At 34.6% G+C, this 20,493-nt stretch overlaps 3 protein-coding genes across 7 annotated transcripts; all 3 read left to right on the plus strand.

Annotated features, from left to right (window-relative positions):
- Positions 1-103: 103 nt before the first annotated feature.
- LOC100185884 (arylsulfatase I-like) lies at positions 104-4,774 on the plus strand. The gene is made up of 10 exons (XM_002131006.4): positions 104-352; positions 644-726; positions 1,171-1,357; positions 2,075-2,259; positions 2,680-2,777; positions 2,989-3,098; positions 3,468-3,729; positions 3,826-3,977; positions 4,162-4,301; positions 4,425-4,774. Exons 1-10 carry the CDS (start codon positions 160-162, stop codon positions 4,551-4,553), a joined length of 1,539 nt encoding a protein of 512 aa, XP_002131042.1. The 5' UTR covers positions 104-159; the 3' UTR covers positions 4,554-4,774.
- Positions 4,775-5,490: 716 nt separating this feature from the next.
- On the plus strand, positions 5,491-7,410 carry LOC113474031 (ankyrin repeat domain-containing protein SOWAHB-like). The gene is made up of 5 exons (XM_026834634.1): positions 5,491-5,608; positions 6,140-6,201; positions 6,534-6,792; positions 7,189-7,239; positions 7,295-7,410. The coding sequence occupies exons 1-5, from the start codon at positions 5,491-5,493 to the stop codon at positions 7,408-7,410; spliced, it is 606 nt and encodes a 201-aa protein (XP_026690435.1).
- Positions 7,189-20,398, plus strand: LOC100183514 (ankyrin repeat domain-containing protein SOWAHC). Of its 5 annotated transcripts, XM_026834522.1 has the most exons (16): positions 7,189-7,490; positions 7,831-7,961; positions 8,555-8,650; positions 12,387-12,491; positions 12,788-12,838; positions 13,178-13,279; positions 13,894-13,905; positions 14,206-14,208; positions 14,651-14,737; positions 15,018-15,023; positions 15,428-15,497; positions 15,837-15,917; positions 17,381-17,416; positions 18,139-18,299; positions 18,694-18,773; positions 19,375-20,398. In XM_026834522.1, the coding sequence occupies exons 1-16, from the start codon at positions 7,460-7,462 to the stop codon at positions 19,529-19,531; spliced, it is 1,209 nt and encodes a 402-aa protein (XP_026690323.1). In that variant the 5' UTR covers positions 7,189-7,459; the 3' UTR covers positions 19,532-20,398. The 5 variants fall into 5 exon arrangements, with proteins under 5 accessions (XP_026690323.1, XP_026690322.1, XP_018667679.2 ...); XM_026834521.1 differs by lacking the exons at positions 17,381-17,416; positions 18,139-18,299; positions 18,694-18,773; positions 19,375-20,398 and having other exon boundaries at positions 15,837-16,931; XM_018812134.2 differs by lacking the exons at positions 14,206-14,208; positions 17,381-17,416; positions 18,139-18,299; positions 18,694-18,773; positions 19,375-20,398 and adding an exon at positions 14,302-14,304 and having other exon boundaries at positions 15,837-16,931.
- The last annotated feature ends 95 nt before the right edge of the window (positions 20,399-20,493 follow it).

A 20,493-nucleotide genomic window follows, 5' to 3' on the forward strand; every position in this document is an offset into this window, starting at 1 on the left:
TATTTAATGTTGTACACCAGTTTGCTTAAGAACATGGGTAATTAGACTGTTTTTATTGTAAATGTTATTCTTTAATATAAAAAGACAACATACTACAGTTTCAGTATATCAGCATTTAGCCTTATTAGAGTACGAAGTAGGTTTTCACAATCAATTAGAATGACTTTTGGAACAACCAAATCTACAATTTCGTCATTCCTACTGATTTGTGTAGTCGGTACTGTAGCAGAAGCAACCAAGAAACCGCATGTAGTTCTTATTTTAGCTGATGATCTCGGATATAATGATGTCGGTTACTGGGGGCAAAACCACGGGTCTGCTGCGAAAACACCGTTCCTGGACTCATTAGCAGGTTATTTAAACGGTTTAAGTTTAAACCATAGGTCGTTTATTTAGTACTTTGTGTCTATATATACCAGCCCCGTGTATTCGCTATAGTGCTGTGGGGAAAGATATATCCTGAACATAATTTGAACAACTAACAACGCTTTTTTGGAGTCGTTGGAATATAGTATTATAATTATGTGGACACCTTTTATTTACTATCAAATGTGGAGCAGAAAAAAGAGATAAAACACTGTACATCCTACCCCGCGCATACCGTACATGTGTTTAAAAATTAGGATTTTAATTTATATTACAGAAAACGGCGTTCGATTAGAAAACTATTATACTCATTCTGTTTGTTCGCCGACCAGGGGAGCCTTAATGACTGGGAGAAACAGAGTAAGATCGGGTTTGGTTTTAGTTCTTTATTCTTAGTTTAGTATTCTTCAGCAAATATGTTGTGTTTAGCAACCTTATACAGTAGGGTGAAGAAGAGGGGGTATTTTTCCATTCTATTTTCTCATCCAATTGGCAGCAAAAAAGAACATTCAAAGAATTATAAAACCGTATCCCCACGACTTCCGTTGACCGTTGTTAAATTCTTTAAAACTTGACTAGGATATTTGGATATTATGCGTTAAGATGTCCCATTTTTCCCCATAAAACTATATTTACCCAGTTTAGTCGCAAATTAATTAGTATGCCAATAAAACAAAACGCACGATCAGTACCGCCAGAATAAAAAATAATTAAAAGCTTTAGACGTATTATAAAAATGCATTTTAGGTGCTACAAAGATATCCTATTTCACCCAACAGCAGTAATTCATGTTACTTCTAACAGATCGACATTGGTTTAGCACATGGTATCATCCACACGACACAAATTGAGGGTCTTCCGTTAGATAATGTCTTATTACCAGAACAGTTGTCCAACTGTGGTTACAACACACAGATGATAGGGAAATGGCATTTGGGATTCTCATCTTCTAAATACGCCCCATGGAACCGAGGGTTTCATGGATTTTATGGTAGGTTTTGAAGAAATCATTTTGAGCATATCTATCCATGTTTGATTGGTATATATGCCCCTTTGAACGCAATATGTACACAAACACGAAAAGCGTAGATGTATAGTAGAGTGGGGGAAGATGGGACACCTTTAGCACATAATATCCAAATATCCTAAATCGTGTTTTAAACAATTAACAACGGTCTTTAGGAGTCATTAGCATACTGTTTAATAATTCTTTAAATGTTCTTTGTTTACTACCAAATGTGATGAGAAAATAGAATGAAAAGGTGTCCCATCTTCCCCCACCCCACTATATATATATATACACCCATATGTTTTACCCCAATTCTCTTTGTATGCGTCATGAAAACATATCCTGCTTTTAAATAAACAAACAGTATGTTTCATGCTTTAAATCATGCTTACTCATGTATGAACATCCTGTTTAAAGCGACGAAATAATATTTTGTATAGATACGGAACATCGAATTTAAACGTAATGTATGCTTTTATAGACGCGCATTGTAATAGCTTTTATTATGCCCGATGCATAACTATATATATAATGTGTTATCCATCGGGCACGAGGTGTATCATTGTCAAAGTTTATACTTTGCATTTTTGGTATTTAAATCAACAGGGATCGAAAAACAATATCATTCTGTTTACTAGTATGTTACTCATGGTTTGGAGGATCTTTTTTCGAATAAACAAACAACTATACTTGTACTAGGTTTTCTCGCTGGCTCCGAGAACTACTGGTCAAAGTGGTTGCCCATGGCTCGACACTCAAACATAGGGGGAGTCGACTTCACCGATTCTACCACTGGACCAACCAACGAGACATGGGGACAATACAGCGCGCATGTGTACGCTTCCAGGGCAAGATACGTTATTCAGCATCACGACCAATCTAAAGTAATATATGTCTAAGTTAAATGTCTGAACACGTGATTTCTTGATTTGTAAGCCAATCGCCACTGGCTTAAGTATTCTATAAGGTATTATAACTTGAATGGGTGTATCTTATTTATCCTGTGCGTAACGAGATAATTCGTCATCACACAGATGTTTTGTTTCATACGATTGAGGGATGTTTTCAATATATTTGCTGATAACATATATACACAGCCACTAAGTGAGCACTCGGTTAAAGCAATTGCGTTTCTTGTTCAAGAATACATATACGCAGCAATAGTAGAAGGATATAACTAAATGTTTTTTCTTTCTTAACTTGTAAATAAACATATTTAGATCTAAGTGTAAAATGCCCATTAAGTTAAAGTTTCGTATAATTTAAGCCTACTGCCATCATCTTTCATCCTTTACGATTTTCAGCCTTTGTTTCTGTACTTGCCGCTACAAACTCCCCACACGCCTCTTGGTGCACCAAGTCATTACTACGAACCATTTAAAGATATAGAAGACGATGACAGGTGAAATCGAATATTGGGTTTACATTCGTGGGGTATAGAAGAGATATCTAACAAAAAGCTTAAAAGCTTACTTATAGACAACTTGGTAGCCTACCTTCAAGGCACATCTTTCTTTGATCGACATATACAAGAAAAATATATTGGGTTATTATTTTACTTAGTTTTTCGCCCTTACTATGGTATATAAGATAACCATTTACTTGCATTTCAGAATGAAATATCTTAGCATGGTGTCAGTGTTGGATGAAACTGTGCGAAATGTTACAAACTATTTGAAAGACGCTGGAATGTGGGAGGATACGCTGTTGATATTTTCTACAGGTATAGTTTCTCGAAACGTTTTTAATACAACGCGCGGTTTGCAGTTTTGCGATGCATTTTTATAGATACTCTTTATCAATCGTTTTATAACGGTACGTGGCCGTTCATTAGAGCTTTGCTCTCTTTTTGTCTGGTAAATAGTATAATGTGATGGTGATTAATCTTTTTATAATGGTACGTGCCCGTTCATAAGACCTATGCTCTTTTTTACCTGGTGTTTAAAACGTCCTGTTTAAGTAGCCTTCATCAGGTTAATAGCCTACAGCCTTTAAAGAGGTTTAGGTTTTCCGCCGAAACAACGGTATGAGACGTTTTTGTTGCAAGGTTAATTCAGAGGTTATACGTGAGATAATAGTTTCCCAACCGCAGATAACGGAGGCGAAGTCAAACACGGTGGTAACAACTGGCCGTACCGTGGCACGAAAAACACTTTATACGAAGGTGGGGTGAAAGCCGTGGGCTTCGTACATGGAAAAATTTTGGGCGATCTGTCCCCTGCACAGCGCGTAAACCGTGAACTGATTCATGTAACAGATTGGTACCCTACTATAATGGCTGCAGCTGATTGCCCTTATGTATCTGGGAACTCAAGAAATAAGTTGTACGGGTTGAACCAATGGGGTGCATTACGGTAATATATAGCCTAAACGCAAAACTTTATTTGTTTTATACTTGTTTCTACAAATACAGCAAACCATTGTGTTACTGCTTTTATATATTTATACAGGGGTGAGAGGGGTTCACAAAGAACCGAAATCGTTCATACGATCGATCCCATGAATCGTACCTCGGAAATTCCAGACATGAGATTTGGATTCAACATCAACGTAAAAGCCGCCATCTGTGTAAGAAAATGGAAACTCATTACAGGAAATCCAGGTAGAAATTGATTTTTAAAGTGTAAACAGCAGAAGGGTTTAATAATTGATTCACGTCAGTACAGCAATAAATACATTCTAAAAGCCATAATTTAATTTTTCTAAACTCCTGTCGCAACCAAATCGCGGGTCATCATTTGATTTTCGCAGCGAGATTCACAACGGGTAATACAACAATGTTGCAGGGCACGGCGGTTGGTACGCTCCGCCAGAATCGAAAGATATTTTCACCAAAAGCGGTACGAGAGGGTCAAAAAATATACAGCTTTTTGATCTGAGCGTCGATCCCCTTGAAGAGAATGAAATTTCAAACGAACATCCGACTGTACGTATGTTAACAAATATAACAATTATGAATGAATGTTTTGTAGGCTAAGATTCAAACTGTGGCATGCCAAGGACTAAATATATTCTCGTCCTAAATTTGTCTTTATTTTAATTTTAACAGGTCGTTAGTGAACTGCTCGAGCGTCTTGCTAAGTACAGCTTAAGTGCTCCACCTGCAATCAACCAAAACACAGACGACAATGCACATCTAAGCTGGACAGATGGTTTCGTCCAACCTTGGCTGAATTAATGATTAAAAACGAAATGACATTTGGAAAATATTTATTTTTTCATTTGGTTGTAACTATATTGCTGCTGTTGCACCACTTTTAACTTAGTTCCAATAAACGTATTAAAAACGGGTATAATGACAAAGTAACATACATGGTAACTCGTAAGCTAGCACGAGGTGATAAACCCGTGTGGTAACGACTGTCGTGTTCCGGCCACGCGAAGATGAAGTAAGTTACATTCATTCATTCAATACAAATATTAAAAGTTTAAAGGTTTTCCCGCAAAATGCGTGGCACTTCTGGCTAAGTACAACAGCGGTAGGACACTCTGCTAAAGTTTTCGGTGAAATGTGATGTAGATTTGTATTTTAAATACGTAAAATATACATTTTAAACCTATTAACGCGAGGCGTGTACGTTTTGCAATTTTACATGGTGTGTATAGTAGGTCTCATCCGTTTTGAACTTTATTACGTCATGTCAGCTGATAAAAAATCCCCGTCGTTGTTTGGTTACTCCCAAAATTAATAACTTTTGGAAATTTGCACCAAGTTTATTTGTGAGGTAAATTAATATAAAATACCATAGTTTATGTTTTAATGCTTTTACAGCAGTCTTGTAACACATGTACATTTTTTCTAATATCAGTCTAAATTGGTATGACTTTAAAATATCTATATTCTAGATTGAGCAATGCAATTCAGTTCGGGTTTAGTATTTTCATTACCACTCTGTATATAAGCTAATCTATTATTCTGTAATATATCTCGCTTGTGTCTCAATTTATGTACAAGCAGAAGTTTGGTATAGGCCTATAGTAATTATATATTGGCACATCCTCTGTGTGTTAAATTTTGACTTCTGTGAAACAAAACCTAAAAGCCTGCAAAGTTGTATTAACTGCAGTCTTGGCCACCACAAGCTTTTGTTAGAGGATTTTGTTGCGACATCATTATGACTGAGATAAGTGTGGAGTCAGTGTGTGAGTTTATTACATCTCATGGTGGGAAAGTAAAAAACATCACACTTGTGTCAAACTTTAAGAAGCTTTTAAATGATCCTGCAACTAGAGGTTGGTGAAGTTTGTATTTTGCTCAGTATTGTGTTATTATATTATTATGGTTAATGTATCAATGGTTTGATTACCACAACATGGTCCACAAGGAATATTAGCTAGCAGTCTTTAGACTTTAGTGCCAGGTTCATTTCTTTTTAACTATACATTTAAAAAGAATGTATAAATCCTGGACACAAAGTTATGTTTTTTTGTGTAAGTGGCACAATTTCAGTTGTTTGTAGACATAATATTTGCACACAGGTCATTGAGTATTATTACTATGACAGTAAGCCTAAATAAACATTACAAAATGTCCATAAATAATATTTTTTCTACACAGCATATAACTTTTTCATCCGGTGTGGTCACCATGGTTCTTAAACTTCATTAACATTTTGCCAACAGACAAAACTTTTACTTTTCAATGTTTATCAATGAAGGAAAATGTCCTTTTATTTAAATTGTATTCCGGATTGTTAAAAGTTGTTTGTTATTTTGTATCAGTTTGAATATACGTTACAATATTTAATAATGTTAATATTATAGATGCAGCTCGTCAGCAATTCAAGGAATGTGTGAATACAGTAGCCGTGGTGAAAACTGAAAATGTATGTGAACTATTTGTTTGAAAAGTACATGTATGTATAACAGTATGAGTGGTGTGACAATGATAACAAGATCTAGATTTTGTAAAAAATATATATAGTCTTGTTTAAAAACTTTACCTGAATAATTTTATTTTATTATTTTGTTTGGGACAAGTAATATTATAATGTAATTTAGGGAGATTAATGCAATGCATTTTTTAATCATCCATAATTTGAGCAGTAGCAACTTAAAAAAACTTGTATAATACTATTATTGCCACTTACTTTGTGTTTTAAACAATTCTTTACCAATCAAATTTAAATTAATCTGTTTTATGTATTCAACTCACCAGGGAGAGAAATACGTTCAGTTAAAGAAGAAATATCGATCTCCGTCTTCCTCATCAAGGTCCTCTGTCGCGAGTGATGCAAATGTTCCTCCACCTGAGGCTGCCAAGCAATCAGCAGCGCCAGCTGCTGAAGTTGTCAAGGCAAAAGATGCAAGGGTTGCTAAGCAACACTCATCTGAGGTTGCTAAGCAACAGAAAACCCCAGAGATTGCATGGAAATCTGGTTCAAAGGCTCATCATAATCCAGAATCTCCTGAAAAAGGTGAATATTAACCGAGTTTCATAAACTTCCTTTAAATATAGAGTTGTATGACTACATGCCAAAGTTTTAGCTTCATAAATTTTCGCTTATTGTTTAATAAAATGTTTACATCTTTTTATTCTGGTGTTTTGTTTCTTTAAGACAAGTACAGTAAAAAACATATATATATAAATATATATAATATATAATAATATTAAATTAACAGCGTGATGTAAAAGTATTTTAAATCATCAACAGATGCTATTTATAAAACAGAGGCCAATCAGTTGCTAACAAATTATAGCTATTATGTTTAACAGGTAAAGAACTCAATTTAAAGAATAGCCGAATTAACATAAACGTAATATACCTTTCGTATAAAGGGGGTTTAAATTTTCATGAAACAATTATTTTCAGGTGATCTTAACAACAGTTACAATCCAACACAAGACGTACCATTTGCTGATGGTTCGCCACAAAAAGCACATGACTCCCCAAGACACAAACACCACAAATCAAACAGATCCACGCCTGAACACCATAAGAGCACCGGTTCAATCCCCCGTGAGGGAAGTACTTCAAGCCGCAAGTCCAGAGAGGAAAAGTCGTCATCGATTCTCATCATGGATCGCCACATAAGGAAAAACATAAACATAAAAAAGAAGGAAAAGTGGAAAACCCTGTTGATATGAAGAAGCATAAAAGCGCGGATACTTTGGGTAAGCTTGGTGTTGTTGTTTACAACTTTGAAGTTGAATATTTCTATGTTTATTACACAGGTTTTTTTGTACATTTTTAAGGAACTGTTTTTTTGCAACAAAAAAATACGGAGATTTTGTTAGCGTTATTTTCAAATTCTTGTTTTAAGAACTTTACATATAGAAAAATTTATAATTTTGGAGCAGTCATTTACCATATTTTTTAAACCATATTTTTTTTTAAATTTACAATGTGTGTCTACCAAATCAACTAAGATGTAGCATTAAGTCTGTTTAAATGGTAAGTTTGGTATTAGTGGTACTGGTAATAGTTTCCTAACTTTAAATATTTATTGTTTAGATACCAATGTAAAGCCTTCAGCAGTCTCTGTAGCTCCCCACGGTGACAGTGAGTTTGCTGTGCCCAACGCTCCTCGAAGAAAGAAAAAAGAACGCAAGGAAAATGTTCCTCCATCTCCAAGCTTGGAACACGTAAAGATAATTTGTTTGATATATTATGTAGAATGTAGTATATATATCATATTCATACATTTATATTTCTTAAATTATTTTCTTTCTTGGTTCAAATTGATTTTAAGTTAGTTCTAAATTTAGACTACAATATAATTTTCTGTTTCTGGTGTACATTTACTTCTATTTTCTTAAAACTATGTGTTATTTAACTAACTTGAAAATAACATTATAGTATGTCGTGTAGTTGTATAATTTATGAAACACCTTTTGGGGCAATATATTTATTATGGGATTTATGGCAATGTATTTTGATTTCCTATTCAGGTTGCGACCATCAGAGTAAAATGTTTTTTATGGTGTATTTGAGGCAATGAATGTAATTTTCAAATATAATATTCAGTTTTAGAAATAATGTGGCCAAAGCTTCGCTATTAATTTATCCTAATCTTGTTTTAAACTGTAGTGCAAAAAGTTCGGTAGACACCGGAATGTGTATCATGTAAATTTTGAAATGTTTTAAGCTATACTACGGATTGAGTTTGTTAATTTGGGAACAATGATAAACTTCTTTAGTAAACTCACCAGAATAAGTGAACTAACTTTGTTTCCAGCGTGCTCCAAATTCAATTGAAAGGGTGAAGGCAGCTTTACAAAACTCTGGTGAACAAGGAAGGATAAGTCGTGCAAGACCAGCAAGTGTTATGCAGGTACAACTATTTCTTATTACACATATATGTTAGTTTTGTATCATGAGGTGTTAGATCATGGGTAGCTAACCTACAGCCAAACCTGGTTAGGCAATTCATCCTGCATGGAAAATGTTATATACATTGTGCATAAGTGTGCAATATCATACCTAATTTTTCTGCAATTTCTAGTATAATATATAATATTCTCTATAAACTCAGCTTCTTGAGTAAACTTAGTACAGGAATAACAGGGTATTCTGAATATTCCTCAGAGTTCAACCTGTTTCATAAGTGCACAAAATCTTTCACTGAGTCAGTTAAATTGCTGTGTTCTAATTTTCATATAAAATGAAACATAGCCTACAAAACAATGGTTGTTACTTGCCTATATATTTTGCATTCGGTATTTTTTCTAGCTTCTACACTGTTTCTCCACCACAATTACATTCACCCACACCTGAACCTATCTACAAAGATAATTTAATGATTTACAATGTTAGGTTAAGTACATTGATAGTAAAAGCTGTAAACATCGTAAGCTAATCAAGCAATCTCACACTTTTTCATCTAACGCTGTCTACTCTGTACTGTTGCACACCACGGACTGAATTAGATGTGATTCATCATACTCTTGTACACAGAGCTGCCATCTTAATTAGGCATAATATAGATTCGGAAATGGTGAATAGCATTGTTCTTAATCACAATGAGTCACTATTTGTATTCTTTTAATATAATCTGTAGGAGTGCTATAAATTGCAATGCTAAAACCCTGTGTGGTACTACGCTAAACATTCGCAGTAGTCAATACAGTTTAGTTTTTAGTGCAGTTATTTTCAAATGATTTAAATCCAGTCAGTCATGTTGTCACAATCCAGAGAAAGCGTGTGTTTGTATTTTTTAATAAAACCTCTCCGTTTTTTGTGTTTATTTCATAGAACTGGAGAGACGCAATTCACCTAACGTATAAACGTTTGTCAGCGCTGGTTGACAGTTAGAGCAACAGCTGTGCGTAGATACTGTATTAAGATTGACATTATTATCTCATCTGCCTTAAGCCTGCTTTATTAAGTATCACTTCCAGTTTAATATCAAATGTTGTGTCAATATGTGTACTGCTTACTGCTAAAAGTTTGCATCACATACTGATCATGTGCAGCAGTTAGCTCAGTTTGGCAGTTTATAATTAATCGTGATACAATTTGCGAAATGAAACACTTGTTTCCTGCCAACCTAATGTCATTATGTTCTGTGTAGTCGCGACTTGATTTCTACCAGGAACAGTTACTTAGCATTATAGGGCATACCAATAAAAGCATGACCTTTCATTTGGTGAATATTCTTAATGCTTCATTGCTGCTTAACTGTTGTTCTGCCTTAGAGATATGTTAGACTGCAGGTTGTTTAGGGTATTAGAATAACCATACAGAGGCCAATTCAGAAAGTGAATTTGACAGTTTTGTAAATTGTATTAAATGTTGTTTTTAGCTATTTATTCTTTTGTTCTGAGTAGATAAAACGAGGTCGCTTTTATTTTAATTTTTGTAATTAATGTATGATAGATTTCCAAAAATCCGAAAATTTATTAAAAATCGTTAATTTTAAATCCTAAGTAAACAATAGCCATATGTGTAAATTTGAACAAGATAAATTCTCTTCTCTTTCCTTGGTATAAATTTATCAAATTTTGATATTGGCAATATGATCAAAATTTTGTATGCTGACAAGATGACAAAGTCTGGTTTATTTGAGTCATTGTTGTCAATTTAACCATGTATGTCTACGCGTGCCCCTTTGGAATGCTTAGTTTATTTTAGCGAGGTTTGTGGTTAGAATGTCTTACTATCATTTGTGTGGTTTTGCTTGTTGATAGGTTGCACTGTTTGTTTACGAGGTTTAATTATTGTAATGAATTACTTTTAAATGGCTACTTTCTGTTGGTAATGAAAATGTAATAAAACTGAGATTTATTAGTTTGAATTGTTTTTATTACGTAAGCTACTGCCAATAGGGTAACTGCCACTATTCTTTTAAATCGTATGCCCACATTATAAAATAGTAAGTACATTGTATTATTCATTCGAATCTTACTTAAGCTTCATTTAGAATGTTACACAGGAGTTTTAATAAAATTATCATCGATTTAGCTATGATTTTTGGGTAATTTTTTCTCTCGTATGGATTAAATGACAAGATTAAACAGATTATTCTGCCATACCCACGCTTGATGCTGAAATCAAAACAAGCCAGCAACAGAAAAAGCTGCCAGAGGCATTCGTCCTTTTGCAAGTCTGTAATTTGATCTTAAAAGTGCTTCGTTATTGCACTTGACTCAAGTGGTAGTCAGGCAAGCACCGCTGCCTTGCTAGTTATTCGTCACTGTTTTTATGGATCAGCTGTGTAGGCTTGGCAGTCATGTGGGAGGGTAATTCCGCCCGTGCGTTCTGTGTTACAGACACGGTTACATGCGTTTCAGAGTGAGTTAGAATAGAAATTTTAATGCGAGTTCTAGACCAAAAGTTTTACTTGATTGGTTATGTTTTAGTGGTGTTTGTGTTTTGAGTTTATTTGTGCCATGACATTTTTTAAATGTATTTTAAATGTCATGCGTGTTCTTGTACGCATGTTTTTTTTTGCATTTTTCAAGTTAATTGAAGTGGAAAGAGTGGATGGAGGTATATTCTCAGCTAGTAACATGAGTTGTACTATTCTATAAACACACCATGCTTTATGTACAGATATGATACTGAAATCAACTTGACAGTGTAGTTATATGACTTGCCTGAAGGCCACTCACACCAATTGCTAGTTACCTGTGACCAGATGTAAGAGAATGGACAGCCTAGTTGTAGAACACCCCTCTGCTCATAGAAATGGGTTAGGGGTGGAGTTAGGGGTTCGTATGAGGAGCAACAGTGCTCGTATGAGACTTTCCTCGGACGAGAGATTGCTCTTGCGACCTCGCAGTCAAATACGCTCAGTAAGTAAAAGCTGCCGGATTATATTTATGAATAACTGTTTTACTTTTTCTACTAATCCCATGTTCCGGAGAATAAAACCTGCTATAACTCATTATGCATGGAATGTAGTACAATATGGTAGGATAATGGATTTTTATTAAAAGTTTCTTTCATGTCTTTACACATTTGGTGGTTTACACAGCATGCATAATGATCTGTATATAAAGCAATGCACCAAAGTATCAATTATACCCAAGTTACAGCAGATGTTCTTTCGTAATTATTTCCTGTTTGAAATATGATCTTAATACTTGCTTTAGAAAACAAAATAGGATTTATATCCCATGTGTGGTATGTTTACTTTCCATTACTTCAATGCAAAAAATTCAGGATTTTTTTAATCCTTAAGCGACCATTTTGTTGTTTTCTTCAATGTTGTTGATTTTACGATCAAGTTCTGAATTCAGTTTTGGTAAAACAAAGTTAAAACTCACAAAGAATGTCTGAAGTGGAGGGATGGGGCTGTGTTTACTTAGCCCCCCATTAAATACCAAAACAATTCCTATAATAAAACCAGTTGTAACAGCAAGACTATAGATGTCTTTACATTTTGCTAATGCTTTTAACTTTACTTGTGTCCGACACTGTTGGGTATATATCTTAATTTATTATTAAACTAAATAGTGTTTTTATAAATGTTATGTTGTAAACATTGAATGTTATGCGCCAACACAATAATTTACCTTGTTTGGGATTTTTTGGATTTTGTTAATTCATTTCCTATTTAATTGCAGACAAGTTACACGGGTTCAGTAGAAAGAGCCCGACAGAATTTCCAGAGCAAACCAAAAAATGGAGAAGACACAACGTCTGTGTCGGAGAAATCCATGGACAGTCGGGTAGGTTTAGATGCAACATACACTGTACATGTATCTGTCTGTTTCACAAATATCAAATCTTGTGTACTGAGGCAATACGATGTACAAGCATTTTTTGCATTTTCCGTATGATAACATTAGTTACTTTGTATATAAATTGTACTTATAGTTATGATATATGTATAAGATATGGAATTCTTTTTTGCTTTTTAAGTTTCCATATTCGAATTTTTAACTTGGGAAAATAAAACACACAAAATCATTCATATATTGTTCTAATTATTTATATGATTATTTATAGATATATTTTAATACAGGGTGAAAATGAGCAAGATGATGAGTATGACAGATATCCAGTCTCTGTATCTGTAAGTGCATTGTTAAAGTTTAAGTTTTGAAACAGATTTGATATATTAAATGGCACTGTCACTTTTTTGTCTATTTTCAATCTTTTTGCTTGTTTTTTTTGTGCTTTAATTCAAAGAAAAAAGTGTTTATTGTAATGTGATTCTAAGATTTAAAGTATAACATTTAATCTTAAAATTAAAACACAATGCATTTTTTGCCGTGACCTAATATGACACTTCGATGTGCTAAACATAGCTTTTGCCTTTCACTGTTGCCTGTGACGTTCTAAGCCACGTCGGAATAGCAGGCACGCTGTGATGATAGCTAGGAATGTTTCCTAAACCACATTCACCTCCCAGTTAAGCGCGAATGAAAAAGCGTGGATGTTAAAATCATGTCAAGGAGATATGGTGGAAATGAGGAAATTGTTGGACAATGATTCTACATTGCTGGAAAAAAAGGTAAGCTCATTAAGCTGTGGATTTGATGATACTTGATGATTCAATTAAACTTGAGTTATGCAAAGTTTGGCAAATAGATTAAATTGTTGTAATAGGGTTTTTAAAATTGTAAATCCTTGCTACAAGGCTTGCTCTGCATAGTAGCTTTTTCCATATTGTATTCATACAACTTTTCATTTTATAGATATATTTCGCCCAAGAATTACATATTGTTTAAACCCATGGTATAAGAATTCACTAAACCAGTGATTATTTAATCAATGATCATCGAATCAGTGCCGATGCCCTTTTCATAGTTGTTTCTCTGTTTGCTTATGTAGACATAATTATAGGTGGTCCTGTATATTGTAGTAGTGTACCAAGAGGTAATGAATGAATCAAAAACAATATTTCAATTTTATCATCATAGTTTAACTTTTTTGCACACTTGCGTAATTAATCTTGCCTTTGATATTTACTGGTCTATAACAAATTTTTGATGTTTTTACCAGTCTGGCAGTTTTGAAAGGTTAAGATACTAAACTTCCATATTCTATTTATTTTAGACAATGTTTGTATCACTTAATGTGTTACTGTACAAACTCCACTAACAATTTTTTTTTTCTGTTTTGCAGGATTTCATCTCGGTAAGTAAACATGTGGTAACTTTTAGGCTAATGACGACATTTCTTTATTTGTAACTGTAATAATTGTGCTTAACTTTTTATAATTTAATGTTATTTATTCTGTTTAGACTGCATTATAATATAGAACATCTTATTAAAACTTCCAATAAAAATCCAATAATTTACCAAATATTTGTATAATTTTAAATTTCAACACCCAATCCATTATTGGTAATGAAAGTATAAAATTAATTAGCCATTTATTTGCATTAACTTGTTTTTCCATGTCTTCTCTCATCTCTCCACGATCAACATCTACAGGGCGTAAGTTATTTTGCTCTGTGTCTAAATTTTAAATATTAATTATTATCTTTTTTCCATGTTTTCTCTAATGTGTGCATCTCATTGGGACAACAGTATGTAAGTATTTATGTATTTATTTTTCATCTTTCTCACATACTCTTTAGTGTACACAACTTTCAAAATTTAAGTAAATAAAATCCACCCTTGTGAACGTGTATATATCTTTTGGCGAAATACTTTCATTGTTTTTATTCCTTTTAAATTTTATTTTCTTTATTGCATCCACCCAGTGGTTCCTAATAGGTTGTCTTTATGTCAAAATTGTAAACCATACAAAAAATACCCACGAAATAACATATGTAATTCCTTGCCAACGGAGGGAGGTGCCTGAAACAGAACATCCATGTTTATAGCAACTGTTGTTGCATTACTACCTATTATTAATACTTGCTTTATTTTACAGACTGCATTACATTGGGCAGCCAAGAAGGGAAATAAGGACATGCTGCATATGCTGCTTGATCTTAAAGTTGAGGTTAACGTTAAATCGGTAAGTCATATAATTAAAAAAACTTTTGGTATATAGTAGGGTGGGGGAAGATGAGACACATTTTCATTCTGTTTTCTTTGGTAGCAAACAAAGAACACTTGAACAATTATAAACTGTATCATCACGACTTCCCTTTGGTAATTGTTTAAAACACGATCACAATATTTGGATATTATCTGCTAAAGGTGTCACATCTTTCACTATTCTGCTACATATCATGCTTTGTAAAATATGTTCAAATTACTAACTTTGTCTTTTTCTTTCATGTTAAATGGAAAAGAACGGGGTAAGTCGGGTTTGTTTTAAAAACCAATATTTGCATTATGGTTAAAATGTTTAAGATATTCTACTTAAGTGGTTATACTGTTTTTAAAGTTTATTTTTAATGCATTTGTGCCACATTGTTAATACTTGAAAATTGCTCTTCTGATAAAAAAGTTAACTTTATTTCTCCAGTGTTGTGGGCCGTAAAACGTCATCAGGTTAAAAAAGTTGCTGTCTTAAGCAAAAAAGCAAATTTCAAGCATTGCATTATGCCTGGTACCAATAGCTGCAGTTGATTTTTAATAATTTATTATGGTAAAAATGACTACAAATATAAATCAATCCCATAACCAAATCATCACTGCATGAAAATGAAAACACTGCTTTATTCTGCTTCGAGTGTAAAGTAGATGTTCCACATTACAGGGTTATACACCACTACATCTGGCTGCCATGAATGGACACGAAGATATTATCATTTCACTTCTTCAACATGGTTTGATTTATTGTTTATATTTATAAACATTAAACTACCCTATCAAATGCCTTATTCGTGTTTTTATATCATATAATACACTAATACCCCTTCTGTGGGTACAATGTAAAGCAAATTGTATTTACCAGAAAAAATAACGTAATAAAAAGTGTGCAATATTCCCTTTACAACAAAATTAGGTTGATTTTCTGTGAAACTGCAGTATAGGTTAGGCAAGTCTTGTTATAGTCAGCAAATGAATTAACTGAGATGTCCCGGTCCATAACTTACCAAAGTAACTTATTTATTTCTATTTTTATCAATATTCAATACTATATTATTTAAATTTCTCTCCTTCAGATGCAAATCCAAAGATGAGAGACTTCAGCGGTCGACTTCCCATACACTACCTCAAGCTAGATATGTCCCTCCCCCTTCAAAGTAAGCCTCCTCTATCCAACCCACAACATGTATCTAAGCATGGTGTGGTATCATCGCGTGCTGTGTTAAGTGCTGGTGGTGTGGCTCGGTGGAAGCGCCACATATTTGCTGGCACATGTCATGGCCATACTGTGTCACACGCCACACAGGATATGCTATCACAAAAGGATATTGCGTGGAAAGAGCCAGATAGGGGTGAGGAGGCAGATTGCCTTGAACCCATGCCCCCCGCTCCTATCTCAACCGAGAGAAAAGAGTCCGCGGGTAATGGGGCGCACAAGGGGACAAAACTCTCGCGCAAAAATTCAGTTTTAACAAGTTTTGGTATGGGAAAACGGAAAACGTCTATGAGAAAATCTAAAAACGGGCACGATAAAAACGATCACGGTAAAAACGGCCACGATAATGGGAATAGTGGGGAAGTGGTTCCTCTTCCCACCAATAAAGCTTACATAAATCATACTAAGATGTGGAAGCCTGCTGGTCCTAAAAACTAACACTTATAATTGCTAACTATATTATAATTTTCTCACCCTATGATTATGCATTAATGGTTGCTTTAATGCGGCTGACAATAGCGCTCCAATCGAAAGATATTTTTGTTGCAAATATCTTAACATGGTGGCTCACTAACATAACTTTTAATTTTGCAAAAATTCTTTTTTATTTGCTGCATATAATTACTGTTTGTATAGTGTTTTATTTTTTACTATATCAGTGTAAGATAAGACGTCATAACTGATGACATCACCATCATGCATTAACATGAGCACGATGCATTGTTACCGTAGCATGTACTTTGTTTTTTTCATAGCCATTCTACAATGCACAGTGTGGTCACAGAGTAACTGAGATATAATGTGTTGGTACGCTAGTGTTTTCTTGTCTATAAATAGTTTTTCTTTTTGTCCTTTTGTATCATACCAAATGCACATATTCAGTGTCATGTACAACATGTTTTTGCATTCACTTTGTTTTCACCGCATTCAATCAAAACAGTTCATGTTGCAGTTATTTATGTTTGGTTTGTCATTTTCAATCGTGCGGGCAACGCCTAAATTTTGCGCTTTTCATTTTCTGATGTGCTCTGCCCTGCCTACTGCTCCGTATGTACCCACTTCTTTATGAATCAAAGTGATTCGTCGCCGGCATGTTCGGAGGTTTGCATGTGAAGCCAAACTAACAGCTGGGATTACGGGTTTGATTCCCGCTGCGGTAAGACCATGTTATTTTTTTTTGTAGCCTGCGTTTTAGTTTTGGCATTTTGGTGAAAGGTTGTGCCACTTTACTAACCACAAAAATAACAATCTAACCAACATTGCTCCAGCAATTCCACATCCAGCGAAAATGTGTTTAAATTCAGTAGGCCTACGGGGATTACGGTAATTTATGCTGTATTTTATACCGTGATAAAACAACGTGTTTTATTTAGATTTAACTTAATGCTCGTTTCTGTTTTACAGAGTTGCTGTTTGGATCTGAACAAATGATCGTGAAAGGTTAGCTTATAAATAAAGTGGTTCACTTACAGTTGTGTGTTGTATAGTAGGGTGGGGGAAAATGGGACACATTTAGCACATAATACCCAGATATTCTGATCGTATTTTGAACAATTAACAATGGCCTATGAGGACATAGTTTCATATTTCTTTGAATGTTCTTTGTTACTACTAAATGGGATGAGAAAATAGAGTTAAAAGTGTCCCATCTTCCCACATCGTACTGTATATGCTTACTGGGTATTTTATGACTCGTTTAAATGGTAATAAGTAAGATGAATGAGTTTTGAAAATCGGATCAGGCGAGACTAATAAGCCTATATTATCCTATGTTAATATTTAATTTGGTTGAAGTGTTATTAAGCACTTCGCAACCCCGCGTTTTGCAAGTTGTACCAAAGAATACTATGATAAAAAGGTCTTTGGTTGTACTGCGGCAGATTTCAGTTAATTGCTAATTTGCATAGCTGAAGCAAACGTCAAAGAATACGTTTGTCTTCCATGTTCATGTTGTATAGTAGGATGGGGGAAGTTGGGACACCTTTTAACTCTATTTTCTCGCCCTATGTGGTAGTAAACAAGGAACATACAAAGAATTGTAAAATATTATTTAAATTATTTAAAACACGAACAATTATTTAAAACACGAACAGGATATTCGAATATTATGTGCCAAAGCTGTCTCATCTTCCCCCATTCTACAATACCACCTTTTACTGCAGGGTTCGCTGCTGGTTTGCGACCTCACGAAACAGATTCTCGGAAAACTAATCGCTTAAGCAGCGCTATTAGTGGCGGCTTAACGTCTGTAGGAGCGCTAATGAGCAGATCGTCTGAAGACGTTTCAAAACTTGATGAACCAAATCGACCAGGACGGTCTGGGGTTCGTATTTAAATTTTATTGCATGAAATCATCTTTTGTAAGCCTTTTCAGCAGACAAACAAATAAATAACATCTTTTCTCTTGGAGGGCAACAACAGTAGTCGGTATAATCCCGATTTCCTATTTCATACACCCTGTGCCAGCTCTGAATACAGCTTATTGGCCTGTGGATCGTCGCCTTTACCGACAATTTGAGCAACCAACTAGCCTGGAATGGTGCGATGGCCGATAAGTACCTTTCCCAAGGTCGCCCATCCACAACCCAACCTATAATATCGAGTCCAATATATTTAGTTGCGATAAGAACGCTTCCTGTGTCACGACACCGAATAAATTAGTGATCATCGTAAGCAAATTGATACAAAGTTTTACTTTATCTTTTTGTTACTTACAGTCCTTCAGAAACAAAATGTCGCGGAAGAAACACGGAAAATCTACCAAAGAAAGGCCGACCATAACCCTTGTTACAGCCGAGTGAGTTATGTTCATTTATTAAAACCTTTTTGTAAATTTACCACTTCAAAGAATATACGTGCGCTCAGAAAAATGGATATATAGTTATGTGGGGTAAGACGGAATACCATTAGAACCAAATCCCTATTTTCTGATAGTGTTTTTAACAATTAACAACAGTCTTTTAGAGTCGTGGGAAAAACATGGTTATTATTTTGTAAATATTCTTTGTTTACTACTAAATGGAACGATAAAAGTCAATAAAACCATGTTCCAGCTTACCCCACCCCAAACTATATCATATACACCAAAGAAATCTTTTTTTCGTATTCTGCCTTTAATTTTCTATATTTAAACACATTTTCTCTATTTAAACCCTTCTTCTAAAACAATTATGTTCATTCTTTTGTTTATATATAGTAGGCTAGTAGGTTGGGGAACATGGGACACCTTTGGCACATATTATCTAAATATCCTGACCGTGTTTTATACATTTAACAACGGTCTATGGAAGTTGTAAGAATAAGATTGTACAAACCTTTCTCAAATGGGACGAGCAAATAGAATGAAGATGTGTCCCATCTTCCCCACCCTACTATATATCTAAAATACTTTTCTTTAGCGAAAGTGATTCGGGTTTTGGTTCCATCCGTTCATCAGTAGTGAGTCTTCCACTCTCCGCTTCCACACCTAACTTACAGAGGTCGACGCCAAACACACCTAATCCTTCCAGAGCAGGGGAGCGAGCGAGGAGCAACACGGACTCCAACGTTATATGAGCACTGTTGCAAACAAAACAGAACTGACTGTCGCCCGGTGTATGTGATGTCTTAGGACTTAGATATACACGGCCTTGTAAAGGAGGAACTATGCAGAATCTCTTACTTCCTTATATAAAGGACCAATGCGCTCACTACAGCTCCGCCTCTATGCTCCACATTTTATGGTAAAATTAGAAAGCTTTTTTTCTAGTAGACCATTAAAGGGGTTAAATCTTTATGGCGCTTATGTTTCCAATCAATCCCGAAAATACCCGAAAAGTGTTATAGAATGCCGTTCATCTCGGATCACGCGTCGCATTTACCGAAATATCCGAATACCTAAACCATTAGGGTGTATGATTTGATTTTTGATTATATTTTAGTTGAACTGGTTCAACTAGAATTTTTTGTATAATGCTCGATGTTTTACCGTTGTTGTTTTCTTGTCACTGCTTTCACCTGTTGTATTCATTTCCAGCATTAATTATTTGCCCGTTACATTGAGTCCTAACTGATTTGCGTAAATACGGATCTTCCATCCAGATGCAGATACAGCACTGGGGAGATAATATATATAGTGGCGTGGGGGAGACGGGACATCTTTAGCACATAATATACAAACATCCTGATCGTGTTTTAAAGAATGACCAATGTCTATGGGCGTCGTAAGGATACGGTTTTATAATTCTTTAAACTTTCTTTGTTTACTACCAAGTTGGTTAAGAATAGGAATGAACGGGTGTCATATTTTCCCCACCTTACTATATTTAATTCGATTGATTTCCCAATTTTTATTTGTCTATATATCTTGATTTTCACACGTGCTTCCAATGACATCTGTGTATGCAATAAAACATTTTAAATCTTCTGCCGCGTGGGCTATAATATATTTGTTGGTATGTATCAGAGTGCGTATATAAATTAGTTATTTTGTAATGTCAATGACTAAAGAGTGTCCAAAATTGTCACATTCTTGCAAT

The sequence above is a fragment of the Ciona intestinalis genome, chromosome 5 (assembly GCF_000224145.3).
Source record: "Ciona intestinalis chromosome 5, KH, whole genome shotgun sequence".
Classification (NCBI taxonomy): Eukaryota; Metazoa; Chordata; class Ascidiacea; order Phlebobranchia; family Cionidae; genus Ciona; species Ciona intestinalis.